Source organism: Canis lupus, chromosome 17 (assembly GCF_003254725.2).
Source record: "Canis lupus dingo isolate Sandy chromosome 17, ASM325472v2, whole genome shotgun sequence".
Taxonomy (NCBI): domain Eukaryota; kingdom Metazoa; phylum Chordata; class Mammalia; order Carnivora; family Canidae; genus Canis; species Canis lupus.
In genome coordinates this window covers 44294762-44312533 of record NC_064259.1, presented here as the reverse complement: position 1 = coordinate 44312533, position 17772 = coordinate 44294762, and the positions used below count along the sequence as shown (strand labels likewise).

At 37.1% G+C, this 17772-nt stretch overlaps 1 protein-coding gene and 1 pseudogene across 7 annotated transcripts in view; one reads left to right on the top strand and one right to left on the bottom strand.

Annotated features, from left to right (window-relative positions):
• The window catches only part of CTNNA2 (catenin alpha 2), a 1086013-nt gene that overhangs the window by 337390 nt on the left and 730851 nt on the right, over positions 1 to 17772 (top strand). For all 7 annotated transcript variants that reach the window (XM_025453745.3, XM_025453746.3, XM_025453748.3 and 4 more), the window contains one exon: positions 3045 to 3311. In XM_025453745.3, coding sequence (XP_025309530.1) covers positions 3045 to 3311 — 267 coding nt within the window. The remainder of the gene's footprint in view (positions 1 to 3044; positions 3312 to 17772) is intronic.
• On the bottom strand, positions 15336 to 16337 carry LOC112664285 (procathepsin L-like; annotated as a pseudogene).

The window sequence follows — 17772 nt, the reverse complement described above, 5'->3', positions numbered from 1 at the left end:
ATGTTTTTTTTTATTTTTTCCCTAGGGAAAAAACCTCTTCAAATGTGGAGGGGTCAGTTAAAATCCTTTCCACCCATCCTCTTGACTGTTCCTAGAATTCAACATTTGGGGGCAATTCCTAGCGCCTTAAGATTGTTTATGACCAATAAGAAAGTTCCATTCAACAAACATGTGTTGAGTGTTCATCTCTGACACGTTGAAGGAATACTGGTACTATAAATTTGACGAAGATCTAGTTCCTGCCCCTAAAAAGCTTACAATACTTTTTTGTGTAAGAGACAGAGATGTGATTTTAGATGATGATATTTAAGTATTTTGTAATTAGCAGAATTCAAGTGGAATCTTGTGTAATAGTCCAAAATATAAGATGGGTGGAGTGAAGTTACTCTGAAGCACATATGTGAGACCAAAAAACTACGTAGCTTATTTAAACAGCTGAAGAGAAAAAAGAAAAAAATTGAATCTTGATCCTAGTGAACCGAAAGGACAATTGGCAAGAAAGGTAGGGGCCTAGAAATTCAGTCATGGAAAATTTTTGGATTTTTTTTTTTTTTTAATTTTTGGATTTTAAGTGGGTGGGTAGTATTTGAATAGTTCAAAGTATGGCATCAGGGTCTCAAATTTACATTTTAATATTTTAGATATGCTGAACAAAGGAGAGTAGAAGAGTAGAGAGCAGCTATAGTTGGGAGGGGCTGATGTCTAGGTAAGAGATGGTCTTGATGAGTTGGTAGTGGTGGAAATGAAGAAGATTTATTTTGAAAATAGACCTGATGTTAAATTAGATGTGTCAGGTTAGAAAGTGGCAACAACCAGTTGAGTTCTAAGGTTCTGGTTTGAGCAAATGGGTAGATGGTGAATTTATAGAGATGGAGAAAACTGGGTCAGTTGGGTATGGAAATTAAGATTTCATATTTAGATACATTGACTTTTGAGATGCTTGTGAGCTATCCATGTACAAATGTCAAATAGAAGAGAGATGTGGGTTGGAGATGGAAACACCAGTCATCAGTATATATAGCTGGGTATTAAAATCAATGGGAATGTATGATATATTTATATAATACCCACACATATAATTTATTTCATTAATACCTTGTTTTTAATTAACTGCTAGACACTTCCAAGAAAATTTAGGGAAAAAAATAGAATTGGAAGGAGGAAAAACACACTTAACACTCTACCACTCAGGGGAAAAAATGGTGCAATTTTGGTATAATGCCTTTTAGTTATTTATCTTCATACTCTACTTATAATCCTACTTTGTATATAAATAGGCATATTGTGTTCTGCTTTTTCATTTGTCTTGTAAATATTATCTATTTTTATTGAAAACTATTATATCCACAGTCTATCAAATAGATGCTTCAGTCATTAACTTAACAAATTCATAATTCAACATTTAGATTGTTTGCAGGTTTTTTATGTAATTAACAAATCTTTCCTCAAATATTTGTATGGAGAGACTCCATCCATCTCTCACTTCCACGTTTAGATTTTTTTTATAAGTATAGTATAAAGTAACATATGCACTTTCCAGACCTCTGTTCTGGAAGTTAAAAAGGCCCTTCATTACTAGTCAGGAGAAACTTACTTTCAGTGCCTAGATTATTGCCTAGCATATAGAACACACTCGGGTGTTGGTTGCCTATTTGTGTTCATGCCAAGACTAAAAATAACCCCAAATTAGAAATCACGTTGAGGGCAGCCCTGGTGGCACAGCGGTTTAGCACTGCCTGCAGCCTAGGGTGTGATCCTGGAGACCCGGGATCGAGTCCCACTTCGGGTTCCCTGCATGGAGCCTGCTTCTACCTCTGCCTGTGTCTCTGCCTCTCTCTCTGTGTGTCTATGAATAAATAAATAAAATCTTAAAAAAAGAAAAGAAATTACGTTGACTGGCATGAATTTGTTAGTACATAAACAAAAAAGGACAGTTGGTTCAGTTAATTGTTACTTAGTGTCAATTTGTCTTTACAGTCCTAGATAAAAAATATAATGTGCCTCTCTGATGATTATTTTGACCAATAAAAGAGAGGATGTCATTGATGCCAAGCCGTTTATGTACTACAGACTGAATGAACAAATAGAAATTGAACCCCAGTGGTTTAATGATAATTTGAAGCTGGAAAAAAAATTCTGAGATTTTTCCTCAGCTGGCAATCCTACATAGTGTCAGAGAGCAGCACCGTCTTTAACATTTCCATAAATGATGTGAACATTTCTTAACAATATTCTTTAAAGCTGAAGATCAAAAGACTCCCCACTGGTGGTATTTTGACAGCCAAAACTAGGAAGACAAATCATCTTTGGTCTTTTTTTATTCCCTAAACTCAATGACTGAGCTGCCATTAAAAGTATCTTTAAAAAAAAAAAAAAAAAAAAAAAAAAACTATTCCAGAAATGATAATGAAGAGGCAGTGATGGACTAAGCAAAACTCAGAAGAGTCTGATTGCCAATGTTTGTAATTGTAATTGAATAGGGAGGCAAGCAGTAGCAGAGACTAAAGTTTGGGTTTTCTATCTGCTGAGAACAAACACTGTTCCACCAAGCTACTGACAAGGTAGCTTGGTTTTTACATTTTTCCCAACCATATTTGAGTGCCTTTTATGAGCCAAACACTGCTAATGAGTTAAGAGCTGCTAAGCAAGATAGACAAGGCTTCCTGCTATCAGTAGACAAAATACAGGAGGGAAACGTGTTCAAGTAAATGCAATAAAGTATAATAAATTTTGATGAAAGGAGGGGATACGGGCTTGTGGGAGCAGATAGAAGGGAGTATAGCTTAGGAAACTGGATGGAGTATGCTCCAAGAGGATGGGCCATGTCAGGTGAAAGGGTAGGTAGAGGAGGGGTATTCAGGTATCTCATACAGAAAGAATATTATATGCAAAGTCCTGGCATCTAGAGTAAGCACGGGGGAGAATAGATAGTTTATAAAACTCAGTATGGTTTATAAAACTTAGTTTGTGACTCTGAGTTCTAGAACAAATGCTTCTGTGGCAACCTTTGTGGATGTGACAAGTTTCCTATTTTGCGTGCACAGGAGCTGAAGGACCCTCACTGTCGGGATGAGATGGCAGCTGCCCGAGGGGCTCTGAAGAAAAATGCCACGATGCTGTACACAGCCTCCCAAGCATTTCTCCGCCACCCGGATGTTGCTGCCACGAGAGCCAATCGAGATTATGTATTTAAACAAGTCCAGGAGGCCATTGCTGGCATCTCCAATGCTGCTCAAGCTACCTCGCCCACTGATGAAGCCAAAGGCCACACAGGCATCGGCGAGTTGGCTGCAGCTCTGAATGAGTTTGATGTAAGTATCCCAGTGATGCACACAGAGGAGTATACACTTGCATTGAAAGAAATTATTTGGGGGATGAAGGGCCACAATAGTATACATGGATTTACCCTTCTTCAAGGCTTGTGATAATAAGGTGAACTACATAATGTGTTTGTTATTAGGAATCCAGCGTAGGGGCAGAGCCTAGTTTTCTTGTATTTTAAGAATCTTACAACTGTGTTTAAGAGGACCTGATCTTATACAAGCAGAAACCCTGTAAACTCTTAGTTTACCACTAGTTATTTAATACCTTTAATATTAATACCACTAGTTATTTTTGCGACAGTTCATCATGTGGATGATTAAAAGGACTAATGTCATAGGCAGTGTAGGTTTAGATTGCCTCTATGTTACACTGGGTGAAGTATCTTCTTCAGTGTCTTCCTTTTAAATCTATGACATACTCTGTTGTCCTCTGATCCCACATGGGATCCTTGTCTCTCTAGAATCAGCTCCTCTGGGTAGCACCCCATGTTGAACCCATGAATGACCCACATTCTGCACCCGCTCTTTCTGGGGTTGTGTCTCAATGAGGGAAACAATGGGAGGATGGCGTCAAAGTGAATGAGAGGGATGCATGTAATTAATACCCCTTACTTTCCTTGGGTCAGGATATAGGCCCACCTATAGGAAGCTGGAATTCATCTGAGTTCATCCTGTATTCAGTGTGAGAGCCTACATGTGTTGTGAGAGCTACCAAGATTTAAAAGAATCTTTTTTTCTTTAAAGATTCTATTTATTTATATGACAGGAGAGAGAACACAAGCAGGGGGAATAAGAGAGGGAGAAGTAGGCTCCCCACTGAGGAGGGAGTCCAATATGGGGTTCAATCCCAGGACCCTGGGATCATGATCTGAGCCAAAGACAGATGCTTAGCCGACTGAGGTACCCAGGTGCCCAAGATTTAAAATAATCTGTATCTGTTTTCACGGATTGTATTTTCCTGTAGGGAAATGGGAAAGTAAAATGTGTTAAATACCTTTTAAGTGATAAAACACTTATTACAGGAATTCATAAGAGAAAAATAGATTGCTTAACAGCTATGGAGAAAGATGATGAGCTTGCTTTTGGATCTGTTGACATGAATTTTTGGCAGGGGATGACTGACTAGCAAAGCAGATCAGGAACAAAACAGTGATTGCTAAAGACATAAAGCTGTGAGATACAATGGAGGAATAATTATAACAATTCAGATAGCCATTTGCAGTTTTCACAGGGGTCTCCTCTTTTTTGTTAGTCAAAATATATATAGCTTAGACTGTATACTGTTCACTAGGTTTTTTTGTAATAATTAAATATAATTTAAAGCATTTACAGCAGAAATTGGGGCTTAAAATGTAATTCACAAAGCTTTAGGAGACAACTGAAAATCCATTGGAACTAATAGAGTTCAGTAAGGTTATCAGTTTTAAAATAAGCATAACAGAAGACAATAGATTTCCCAAGTGCAAAAGTGTAGAAGAAAAATAGATCCTATTGACAAAAATGAACAATAATTTGTTGGCTTTATTTTATTCCTTAATTTACTTCCTATATTAGAAATAATCCTGATACAAATGTGGAGGACCAAAGGGGAAAAAAAAATCACTGAGTAGTAAGTTGTACTTTTAGGCAAATGATGACCTGATCCTGGGTAGGAAAACTATTGACTCTAATTTTTATAATGGTTAGACAATCCTGATAAAAATTCTGAGTTCTTTTGCAACCTGACAGAGTGATGATAAAAGTTTCTTTCTGGAATAAGAGTGAAAAAGCCCAAATATTAAGGAAATGAAAATGAGCAGGTGTTGTACTCAGATATTAAAACATTATAATGCTACATTAATTTTAAAAGTGTGCATTAGACCAAAAAATGCCTAATCAGTTAAACAGAATAGAAAGTTGCAAAACAATCTCAAATACAAAATTACTTTATGAAATGGTATTTTTTAAAATGTGTTAAAAGGTGGATTATTTAGTCAGATTTTGACACAAATGCTTTTTTTATAATCAGTCAAAAAGTAAATAAAACCCATGAGGACCTAGTAATAGAGTAGAAGCATAGCATACAAAGAACACCCTTGAAAGACAGACCCTTCAGCTGCTGCCACCTTCTGCCCAAGTGAGAGGACTCCAGCTTTCCCTTCTGTGTATCTAGAATCGCCTCAATGAGCGCTTTTGCTCAAAATGAACTTAACAATCAAGGCATCATTGTAGTATGAGCTTTGGACTATAAACTAAACTATAACTTAAGGCCATGTGGGAAAAATCTGTTCACAAAGTATGTTGACATATATTAAACTTTCAACTGGTGTTTTTTTGTTTTTTGTGTTTTATAACTGTAGCAATACACTAGACGAATACGGTTTTGGGAAGGAAATACATGAATATAACTTTTTTTTATAGAACATGGCATATTAACTACTCTATTTTATTATACTAAATAATTTTTCTTATGCTAAGTATATGTTAAATAATTATATATTAGCTAAATATATTAACCAAGTAATATTTCATTATTAAATGTATTGGTTGACAAAAATCAACATGTAGAGCCATGTAAATTGGTAATTTATAGATAGTAATTCCATTTGGTGTGGTTCCCTAAAAATTTAGTAAATGAAGTTTTAATACTCTCTCAAAAGTAGTAATGCTAATAAAGTATTATTGAATATGACAAGATAGTAGGTAAATATCCATTTGTAAATTTTCTATTATTTGATATCAGCAAACCTACATAGTCCTTCATGATATTGGAAATTCTCTCACTAAAAATAATGTTCTCCTTCTCTTTGTCACAGAATTATACATTTCTGTTCTGTAGTTGCATAATGAATACTTTGGGTTTTTTTTTTATTCCCTAGGCATATTGACTTGAAATTGGTTTAGAATTCAGACATCTGTCTTGAATCCTAAATGCTATTTTCAGATATTAAACAAATCAATACCACATTGGGTGGGAAACTCATTCAAACTTCCTGTGACTTGTTTTTCTGGCAATATCCCTTCCTGATGTTTGGTTTAATGGCTTGCCAATGCGATGGAGATTTTAAAAAGCAAAGAATGTTTGAGATCCTGAAGTGAGAAGAAATGTAGAAATATACAGTTTCATCATCAGCATGGCTAGCATGCTCTCATGTTGAATGTGAAACACATTTCATATTAGTTGCCAGTGTACCAAACTCAGTTTTATGGAAGATAGGATGCAGAAGTGACTTAAAGTTTGATGGTTGACTAAGAACAAGGTAAAAATTAGTATTTTTACATTAACTTATATAAAGTTACAGGACTGATTTTTCTATCTGGTAGTTAGAATTATGGCTCAATGCATGGTGACCTATTTTCTGGCACTATTATTCTGCCTACATGAATAGTTGATGTAGTGATTCATGAAGCAAAAGAATGAAGAAAAAAACACAGTATTTTTAACAACTTGAAACCGTCAAGAGAGTCTCTAATGATAAAACAGCAAAAAGAAAATGATCACTAATCAATAGAAAAATCAGTCTCCGTTTAAAATGTGGCAGCTCCAGGTGGTTAATTTTATCTAGTGAAACTACTAAGGAATACTAAAAAGAATTTTTAAAAAATATAATGACTACTCAGAAGTAAATCCTGTTATAATGTCAATTTTGATTGCCAGAAAACTTTTTAACAGGAGGGTAGAGGATAATTAAAAGTTATCCCTACAGAATTTCTATCTTAAAGAGAACATATACTGTATCTTGTTTTTTGAAGCTTCTTTTGTAGGTGAAGATACTTTCAAAAAATGGAAATGAACACTATTCATGACCCAGTCTTTATAATTAATAGCTATTTCCCTTTTTAAAATTTTTATGTTCTCTTAAATAAGATAATTAAAGATAGATAAGATAGAGATAGAGTCCTCTAACTTTAAGCTTTCTACTTGTAACTTTTCTTACTTTTCCCATTTGCCCTGGGCATTTGCTTGATTAGTAATTCTTTTTTTTTTTTTTTTTTTTTTTAATTTTGGTACATTTAGTGTCTCTTCTCCACTTGTTCCATCCCCTCAGTCTATAGAAAAATGTATTTCTGTGCTACAGCCTAGAAAGAAAATAAAGCATAAGACTACTGTTTTTACCATTTTCTCATATTTAACTATTTTCCTTAGAGTTCTTTAAGAAAATCCCAGTCCTTGCTTGCATGTCTTGACCTCACTAGTTCTTACCTCTTTGAACCTTATCATCTAACCTCTACTCCTGTCCCTCCTCTGTAGCACTGTGTCTCAGTCTTTAAAGACCCCTAAAACTATGTGCTATTATTTTCTAGTTCTCAACTGCTTCAACCTTGGAATAGAAAGGAAATCTTTATGGTATTAACCATATTCTTTTTTTTTTTTTGTATTACTTTGAATTTGCAAGATTTAAACATCTGTACTTGAAGAGTAAGACAGTCTGGCCTCAGCCATATTGAGCTAGCTGACATGTCACCATGACCTACCAACTCTACATAAATTGCCTTTCCTATTTCTACCTGATTTTTCATACCCTCCTCCCTCTAGTTTCTTGTTTTCTGTTCCTCCCTTTGCTACCAGCTTCTTTCTCTTTAAATATATTTACTTGATCTAATTTTAGTTTTCCCGCCTACCTAGTATTCAGGGGATAGAAGTATTGGAAGGTGAGCATAAAGCATCATATGGCATCTGCATCACAGACCAATGGAGATAGCAGGACTCTGCATCTGACAAGGTTAGGGGACCGAGGCTAACTGCAGCCATGGGAGAATTGTGCCCTAGGGAGCATCTCCACACTACAGTGGTCACAGTCCCAAGGTTATTCTAACTGTGCTTGTCCCAGGTATGCACAGACATTCTAGAAGCTCTAGTTGGAAGAACCTAGTTAAGAAACAGGAGTCCAGGTGGTAACTCACTTCATACCAGGACTCCAGCCCATTTCTGGGACATGGCCGTTTCTGGACACCCAAGAGTAAGAACAACCCAGGCCTAGGTTCTAGGATCCAAGGTGGGAATGCAGGTCCAGTAGAAACCTGGAGTACTGTACTGGTATCTTAGGTAAGAAGCCCAAATGCATGACCTCAGATCTATGCTGCAGGAGTAGAGGTTTTCAACTGACACCCTCCTCCGAACTTCACTCTTACAGCTTTGAATAGTGAGATTAATTCTTAGATGCTCCTCAAGGAGCCACAAACCAGAATTCCGGCTGGCTCAGGGATTCTGCAAGGGTTTTATGATCTCTCCAACAACAGGCAAGATGGAATGCCTACTTGGAGAAATACATTTTCACAGAGCATCTTGTTGAGTTCCTTCCCAATTCTAACGCTCCCTTTTGCTGTGGAAATCAGCATAGTCATTTATCAAGGAGGCTTACCCCAGATCTCCTCTCCTTCTTTGACATTCTACAAAGTCCTTCGACTGCAGACATCTGGGAGCACCCAGAGTAGATTAGGAACAGGATGTTTCCTCTGTATTGCATTAGAATGAGGACAGAAAAGAAAGGAGAAAGCCCTGGCAAAATATTGTAAACACACTGATGAGGAAAATGCGAGATGTAACTTATATCCTAAAGCAATTAGCAAGCAGGAGGCCAAATGCATAACATTGAAAGCCAGTAAGCAGAACCTTTTAGCTTCGGGAAAGAAATTCTGGATTCCTAATTCAGGTACTAAAAAAGATGGAACAGGCAAATTCAGCAGCTTTCTGCCTGTCTGAATTTATGTCGGTATTTTTCAAGGCTTATAGTTGTTATATATGTTCTTCAATACTGTATTTGTACTTTTTTTAAAAAAAAGTAAGCTGTATGTTCAACATGGGGCTTGAGTTCACAACCCCAAGATCAAGGGTCATATGCGCTGACTGAGCCAGCCAGGCGCCCTTATTAGTACTCTTTAATGATCTCTGCCATGTTCCTATGAAATGGTTCTCATTTAATGGCCTTTGGAAGTAGCCCAGGACATTGGGAAGAGCCCAGGACTTCGATTGTGGTATATGGCAGCTATTCCAAGCTCTGTAAATTTCAAAAAAAAGGAAAAAAAAAGTGTGACCTTGGGTTGCTGAGATGGTATCTCTGAGCCTGGGAATAAGGTTTAGCTCTAGGATAGCTAAGATCAGTAAGAGCTTTTACAGTGTGCCAAATGAGATAAAAGAATGAAGGGCTACAAGGCATAAAGGAGAAATGCTTAGTAAACAGCTATAGTTACCGTAATGCATAAATGATATGACATGCATATACATATATAGTATGCACCTAACCTACTGGGTGTGTGTGATAAGATTAGGGACAGAGAAATAATAGAAGAGTGATGTGTGAGGAGGTGGTGTGTGAGTAGGAATTAACATGCTAAAGTGTGAATGAGAGTGTTTCTCAGAACACCATTTCATGCAGAAGCAATCTTCAGTAAAATACCCCATTCTGGAACCCAGGAAATGAGGAGAAACCAGGCTAAGTGGGTAAGCTGGAGGAAGATCCTGGAGAGCTTTGTAGGCCTTGAAAGGGACTGAGCTTCAACCTGACATTAAGAAGTTGCTGGTGGGGCAGCCTGGGGGGCTCAGTGGTTTAGCTCCGCCTTCAGCCCAGGGCATGACCCTGGGGACCTAGGATTGAGTCCCACATCGGGCTCCCTGCATGGAGCCTGCTTCTCCCTCTGCCTATGTCTCTGTCTCTCATGAATAAATAAATAAAATCTTAGAAAAAAAAGAGGTTGCTGGTGCTCTAGGCAGAGGAATGAATGGTCAAATTTTTGTTATTAAAGTTCCTCCTGGCTGCAGTATGTAGAATGATTCCAAAGGGACAAAGCTGCAGTGCAGTGGGAATGGTTAAGGTGAGAGGTTATCAATGTCCTAAGTCCATTGTTGGAATAGGCATGGGAAGAGTGGATGGTTGGGAGCAATGGTGAGGGAGGAGCATCAGTAGTCCTTGAGAACTAGACTTCTTATTTTTGTATATCAAAACTGAATATTTTATATAGCAAGCTTTAGTTAATTAAAAAGGCCAAAAATTCTTCTAATTCCAAATAAGGAGGCTTAAGAAGTTTCAGTTGTTTGTGGGATATTTGATTTTTAGTATGATATAACTTCCTTGTGCTGTTTTTTTTTCTAGCTCTTAATCAATTACCCAACAGTATGATTATTAGAAGCCTAATAATTCATGTAGATACATATTTTGAACATTTTAAATCTAAATTCTACATCTAGAATTTTCCTAATTTAGTTTATTTATGTGTAATTGAGCTTTCATTAGTTTGTGCTTACTAACTCACATTTTACTTGTTAGAAACAAACTCTTAGACATGCTTCTTAAAAAAAAAAATAGAGACAGATTTTCCCCTCTGATAGGACATAGTATCAATAACTGAGGGATAGTAGGGTCCAGTGATCCTCAGCTTTTCTCTATATTTTATCCCAATGGACTGCCTCTAAATTTTTTCTGTTCTTTTCTATTTGGGCAAATTAAAACTCCTCAAAATGGCCTGTTAAGCCTTTCTAGCTAGAAACTAACAGTGGTGTTACAGGATTCTTTATCATATACTGACATCTGGTGGCCAAATAGAACATCAAGAACACTCCAGTGGGTTTCTAAATACCTGTAAAATCTAGCACAACCTAAATACAAACTGTGGGCCCAGACTCATGATATCAATATGGGGAGGGTATAGTCTGCCTTCACAGAACTTTAAATCAGCTTAAGGTACCATTTTTTTTTTTTTAAGGTACCATTTTGTATGCTAAAATCATGCAATGGAAGTTGCATTAATCCTTTTTGAAAGACCTACAGCCTTGGGAAAGTGGTGAGGATGGATAGAAAGGTAGATGAATTTGTTGAAAGGGAAGTTCTAGTCAAGGTGTAGAGCTGAGGTGGTTCTGCTGGCTGAGTGTGGGACCAGGTCATCCAACATCAACAACATATTCTTTGCTCCCTGAGCCATACCACATCGCTCCCCAGGATCCATTTATCCAATATCCTCATTTACTCTCCAAAAACCTTAACTGTGGGATATTGACACCTCTTGTTAGCTTCTTGTCTGAAGCAACTTTAGTTTGTTAAGGTGTTATAAACCTAGGAATGTTTTCAATAGTATCATTCACTTTTTTGTCATTTTTTGAAATAGTTACTTCAAGGAAATATCCCAGGACAATTTAATTTTCTCTTCTACATTTCAATTAGTAAATATGGAGCTATAAAAACTCATTGAGCAAAAAATAATAGGATTTGAAATATTTGGAAGTTGCAACTCAAATCCTTATTTGCCTCCCTGTTGTCTTTAACTGGAATCACTGTTTTCAATCTTCTTTTCTTTTAGTGAGAGAAAATATCAGAATCTATATTTTTCCTCCAAGAATAATTTTCTCCTTTGAGAATATTGGCAGGTTCTGTGCATCTGAGCTTACCTTTATTTCAAATAATTAGTACTAAATGCAAATAATTATTGATGTATCATATTCTAAATTGTCTAAACACGTGATGGCAAATATCATTTTGATTGTCATTTAATTTTTAGACATACTTTAAAACTTGGGAATCAAATGAACTCTATCTAGTGAATTATTTAGTGATGAAAAAATATAGTTTAAAAGACTGATCTGGAACCCGTGAGAGGCTCAGTTGGTTGAGCATCCAGCTCTTAATTTCGGCTCAGATCATGATTTTAGTGCTCAAGCACAGATCCTCCTTGAGATTCTCTTTCTCACTCTGCCCCTCCCCCTGCCCACTCACACTCTCATACATGTAAACTCTTTAAAAAATAAAAAAAATAAAATATTGATCTTCTCAGTCTTAGCTTCTTTAATGATTTCTTACCTTAGAAGTCCTTTTCTTAGTCCTTCAGCATCATACCTTTTCCTTTCATGTGCTCCCCCTGTTCTGGTACCAGGGATGTTTTCAGTACTCATTCATAGCATTTGGTTTGATTCCAATGTGAAGTAATCATGTTGCCCCTCCCACTGAAAACACTAATTTTGAATTCTTATTAACCAAACTCTTTAATATATATCCTGAACTTATCCAGCAGTATTTTCTGGAAACTTTACTATAACCTGTTTAATTTTGTTGTTCATTTCTCCAAATGTTCTCTGGTACTTTGTTTTGTTCTTTTTGTACGAGTCCATTAAGGTAAGGCTGACGGGAAATGGTTACCCACAGATGCATGTGTGGCAATAAAATTGTCAGGCAGCCAATATCGCTGAGGGCATGACTGGGTCCCATGCTGGTCATCTTAGTTACAGTGGTCATACTTGTGGACAATGGGGCAGTGTAGCGTAGGACAAACAGAACAAGGTTGTGTCTGAATCTGACCATAAACCTCTTCTCTCTATGCCTCTACTTCTTTAGCTATAAAATGGAGTAATAACGTTGACTCATCAGGATGGTGATAATAGTTACATGGGGTGAACATTCATAGGTGCCTCAACCTTGGTAGGCACTCATAAACGCTAGTTGTCTTTTCCTCCTTGCCTCCCTTAACAGAAATATCAAAAAGATACCTTCCATCCAATGTTAGTATAGAAACTATTCCCTAGAAAAGACTTAGGGAGCGGTTCCTGATTGAAAAGTCATTAATATCCCTTGACAGTAGCTACAGATAAAGTAATCATTTTCTCTCCCTTGGCCATATACACACCCTAATATACACCCTAATATATAATAGCTTCCAAGGAAGATTTGGCCAAATGTAAGCAATCCTGAAATAAAAAACAATTCTACATCCCAGGAGAAATTCCAAGCATAGATTAAATTTCCACCTGGCCCAAGAACGAATTTAAATTTTTTAAAAATATAGTTGATACACAATGTTATATTAGTTTGAAGTATACAACATAGTGCATTATATGCATTATACAGTGCTCCCCATAATAAGCATAGTTACCCTCTGTCACCGTACATTATTACAGTGTCACTTACTGTATTCCCTGTTGCTGTACTTTTCATGCTTGTGACTTAAAGCCGGGAGATGGAACCTCTCACTTCCCTTTACCGTTTTGCCCTATCCTCCTACCCTCTGCCTCTGGCAAGCACCAGTACTCTCTAAGAGTCTCTTGATGGTTTGTTTTTTTAGATAACACATATAAGTGAAATCATACAGTGTTGTCTTTCTCTGCCTGACTTATTCCACTTAGCATGACACCCTCTGTGTCTGTCTGTATTGTTGTAAATGGCAGGATCTCATTCTGTTTATGGCTGAGTAAAATTCCATTTTATGTGTGTGCATGTCTTTACAAACTTATGCATACATACCACATCTTCTTTATCCATCTATTGATGGACACTTATGTTACTTTCATATCTGGGCCATTGTAAATAATGCTGCAGTAAACATAAGGGAGCATATATTGTTTCAAATTAGTGTTTGTTTTCTTTGTCTAAATAGTAGTAGAGTTATTGAATCCCTTGTGTAATTGAATTGTATTGAATCCCTTGTGTAATTACTTTTTAACAACATGTTCTACCCAAGTGATATCTTTTTGCCACAGTTAATTAACAAGACATGACACTTGCCACTAATACAGGGGCAACCCAGGTGGCTCAGTGGTTTAGCGCCGCCTTCGGCCCAGGGCCTGATCCTGGGGACCCAGGATCGAGTCCCACATCAGGCTCCCTGCATGGAGCCTGCTTCTCCCTCTGCCTGTGTCTTTGTCTGTGGGTCTGTCTCTCTCTCTCTCTCTCTCTCTGTCTCTCATGAATAAATTAAAAAAAAAAAAAGCCTAATACAAAAGATAAGGAAAAAACAGTGTGAAAAGACATTATTATTTTTTTTTAAATTTATTTATGATAGTCACAGAGAGAGAGAGAGAGAGAGAGAGGCAGAGACACAGGCAGAGGGAGAAGCAGGCTCCATGCACCGGGAGCCTGATGTGGGATTCGATCCCGGGTCTCCAGGATCGCGCCCTGGGCCAAAGGCAGGCGCCAAACCGCTGCGCCACCCAGGGATCCCTTTTTTTTTTTTTTTTTTAATTTATTTATGGAAAATACATTAATTCCTACATTTAATGTTCAGCTTTTCTATCACTAGTACTCTCTTGAAAACCTTCGGAATTAAACCCCTCCTTTGTGATGAGGAGCAGGATGGATCCATATCCCTAGAGTAGAACATAGACTTATAAATCAGAGGGAATTTCTAATACTTGGATGATGCAGAGAATCAAAGATTACTAATAGCCTCCTTTTATTGTTGAGTCCATATAACCCCATTCATGAATGCAGAAGGTGATTTCCAGAGAACCTAAACACTTAGTTCAGAGTGACACAAATAATTATTCTCATAGCCAAAGTATGATTATGAGTCTCCATTTCGCTGGTATTGGCCAAGAATGGTACAGAAAGTGCTAGCCTCTCGATCTCTAAGTCCCTAAAGATACCCCCAAATAATGGTGCAATCTAAGTAGAAGAATATGCTTGTTTGGCCGGTACAGTTTTGAGTCCAGTCCTATCGTCCTCGTCTTTTACTAGTTTGCATCTCCTACAGCTATCCAATGAAGAAATTCTGGAGCCAACCTTCTCATCTCCCAGGCTTGTACTTTAGTCAGTTCTCGGAAAGGATGAGACACATGTGCATCTGTCTGTTTGAAATGTCTTCTGTCATCTTCTATAACCTTCTTCACACTTAAGTTTATTCTGATCATTGAAGGCTACTAAACTGATAATCATCTTGGTATTATTTTCTTTGGTATTATTTTGGCGTATGTTTGGAAATCTTAAAAATAAGCTTTTGTCATAATGTACGTAATTTTTTCTTTTTTTAAATTAAAATTTATTTCAAAACGTAAAGTTTAAAAAAAAAAGTTAAGGTTTTATATATCCTTTGAAAAAAATGAGAAGTCAAAAGTCTTAGAATTAAGTAATGAGTCTTCAACATTATAAAGCCATATATAACAGTAAAGTAGTAGTAATGTTTTGCCCTGATAAAAATGTCACAGAATTCAAATCACAACTTGGATCCTCAATGATTCAAGTGTCTTATCTTACACAATAAAGGTTTGGTCAGTTTTAAGATAAAATTCCTCCAGATATGCTGTCCTTAAGTCCTCTAATCTTGTGGTCCATCAGCTCACACGGTGGGATAGCTGGCTGCTGTAATTCCACAGTGGTTGTTCTGGCCTTTGGCCATTTTTACATAGCCATTCCAGCCCCATTCTGGACTCCAACTGTTCTTGACAATCCAAATTTATTATTTGAATCTGTTCCTTCAAAGCCATAGCCAACCACCAGAACACCATGATCTAGATCTTTGCTGCTGCAGTCTGGATCAAAATAAATGCTTGATTTGTAGAACTGGAAATACTGATGGCCTGCATCAATAGCAACAGTGATAGACCCTAGAGTAGCCATTGCCTTCATTAGGGCCTTCTCCCGTTGAGGGAGGTCCACGAAGCCACTGTCATGGGCAGCAGAACACTCAGGCTTGTAGTTACAGGTATCTGTGTCCCTTCCAAGATATGGATAAGATTCCTCTGAGTCCAGGCATCTGTTGTCCTTAACATACTGGAAGGCGTTATCCATCAGGCCACCATTGCAGCCCTCATTGCCTTGAGCCTAAGAGCAGTCCACCAGGTTCTGCTCACTCAGTGGCACAAGGTTGCCTGTTTTCCAGAACATCTGTCCTTCGAGGGCACCAGTTGCACTAAAAGCCCAACAAGAACCACATTGACCCTGATTCTTCACAGGAGTTACATAGCCTTTCTCTCTCCAGTCCACAGATTTGGGGATCTCGGCAAAGAGAGGTTCTTGGAACACTTTCCCTTTCTTGTGCTTCTGGTTTTGAAAGCCATTGATCACCTGCCTGAATTCTTCATTGGTCATGTCACCAAAGGCATTCATTGCCATTGTGAAGCCATGTTTCCCTTGGCTATATTCCCGATTATGCAGTTCAATCATTTTCATATTCTTCTCCCACACTGCTCTCCTCCATCCTTCTTCATTCATGCCATATAATCTCCTGTGCATTGCCTTCCACTGGTACCATTGCATTTAGCTTTGATCAAGTTTTGGAGCTGCTGAGGCTATTCCCAAGCAAAGGGCAGTCAAGAAGAGTGAAGGATTCATGTTTCAAAAACCTGTGGCGTCCACAGCTGTGCAGGCACACCCCACCGATCGCTGAACCCCAGGAATCACCATAATTTTTTCTATATAAGAAAAAGGCTTAGATCTTTCCTTCTATTTTCTTTTTGTTCTAAATACATTCCACAGCTTCATTTCTTCCAGGAGATGCTTATGCATGTTACTTGGAAGGCCAAATGAATTCTTAGTTGGGAAGTTTGAACTGACTGCAGTGATCCCTAGGATACTTTCCAAATCTAGCAAAACTGACCAGATTTGCACAAGAGTTAAGAATCTTTTGTACCTGAAAACAAATATCATTGTGAAGAATATTTGCATGTATTGACTTGAATGAATGATCCAGATTTTTAAATCCCACATTTTCTCAAAAGAGTCTTGTGTTTGGCATAGCATAGCACAGAAACATCAACCAGGGGAAAAGTTTTTTTTTTTTTTTTTTTGACAGAGTCCTATGACAGATGTGAAGAAAGATAACATTTGTGGAGATCTGAAGTAGATCTCTTAGGTTGGAAAAGATAACGTACTTGATCTGTCACCAACCTCCAGAGTGGTGGCAGCCCTTTGGCCTGTGAATGCATGCTGGTTTTCTTTTCAGATTCTTTCAAACCTACACACCAGAATCACTTTTAAAATATGGAGCAGCAAAATAAACCTAAAGTGATACAAGGCAAAGGCAGACATAATATTAACATTCTAGTATCTAAGAAATTACTTATCCTGCAGTAAGGTAAATGTGAAAAAAAAATGCAGTGATAATACCCAATAAGCCTGAATGTATATATTGCATGAATGAGAAACTTTAGGAAGAAATATTGAAAAAATGCTTGTAGTCACCACAACCAAAAAAAACCCCATAAACATCTGGTGTTACATACATATACACACACACATATACACATTATAATTTATGCTTATATATAAACATCTGGGGTGTGTGTGTGTATGTGTATATATATATGTGTGTATATACATATATATACATTATAATTTATACTTTCACAAATATCCCTTAATTAAAAAGAATATATTTTACTTGAGAAATTTAAAACTGTTTACAGAGATATACTGCAAATATAAAAATATTAAAGAATACCTCTATGTTCTTTTAACTTCACCTATTAATATTTTGCCCCATTTGCTGTGTTTATGTGTATTCTCTCTCTGACTTTTTCTCCTTTAGATACATAGATTCCTTAATTGTTAAAGGGTAAAATCAGCTTAACTATATGTACTTAAACAAATAGCAACTATATGTACTTAAACAAATAGCAGATACTCTTTCCCTTGTTTTTACTAAGAATTAAAGATCTATAAAAGGGTTGACACCAAAGCACCTATAAATTTGCTAGTTTTGCATAGTCCAAAGGGTTATTAAATGAAGGGATGTAGGTGCAACAAAATCTCCCCAAATACTGTCTTTACACAGT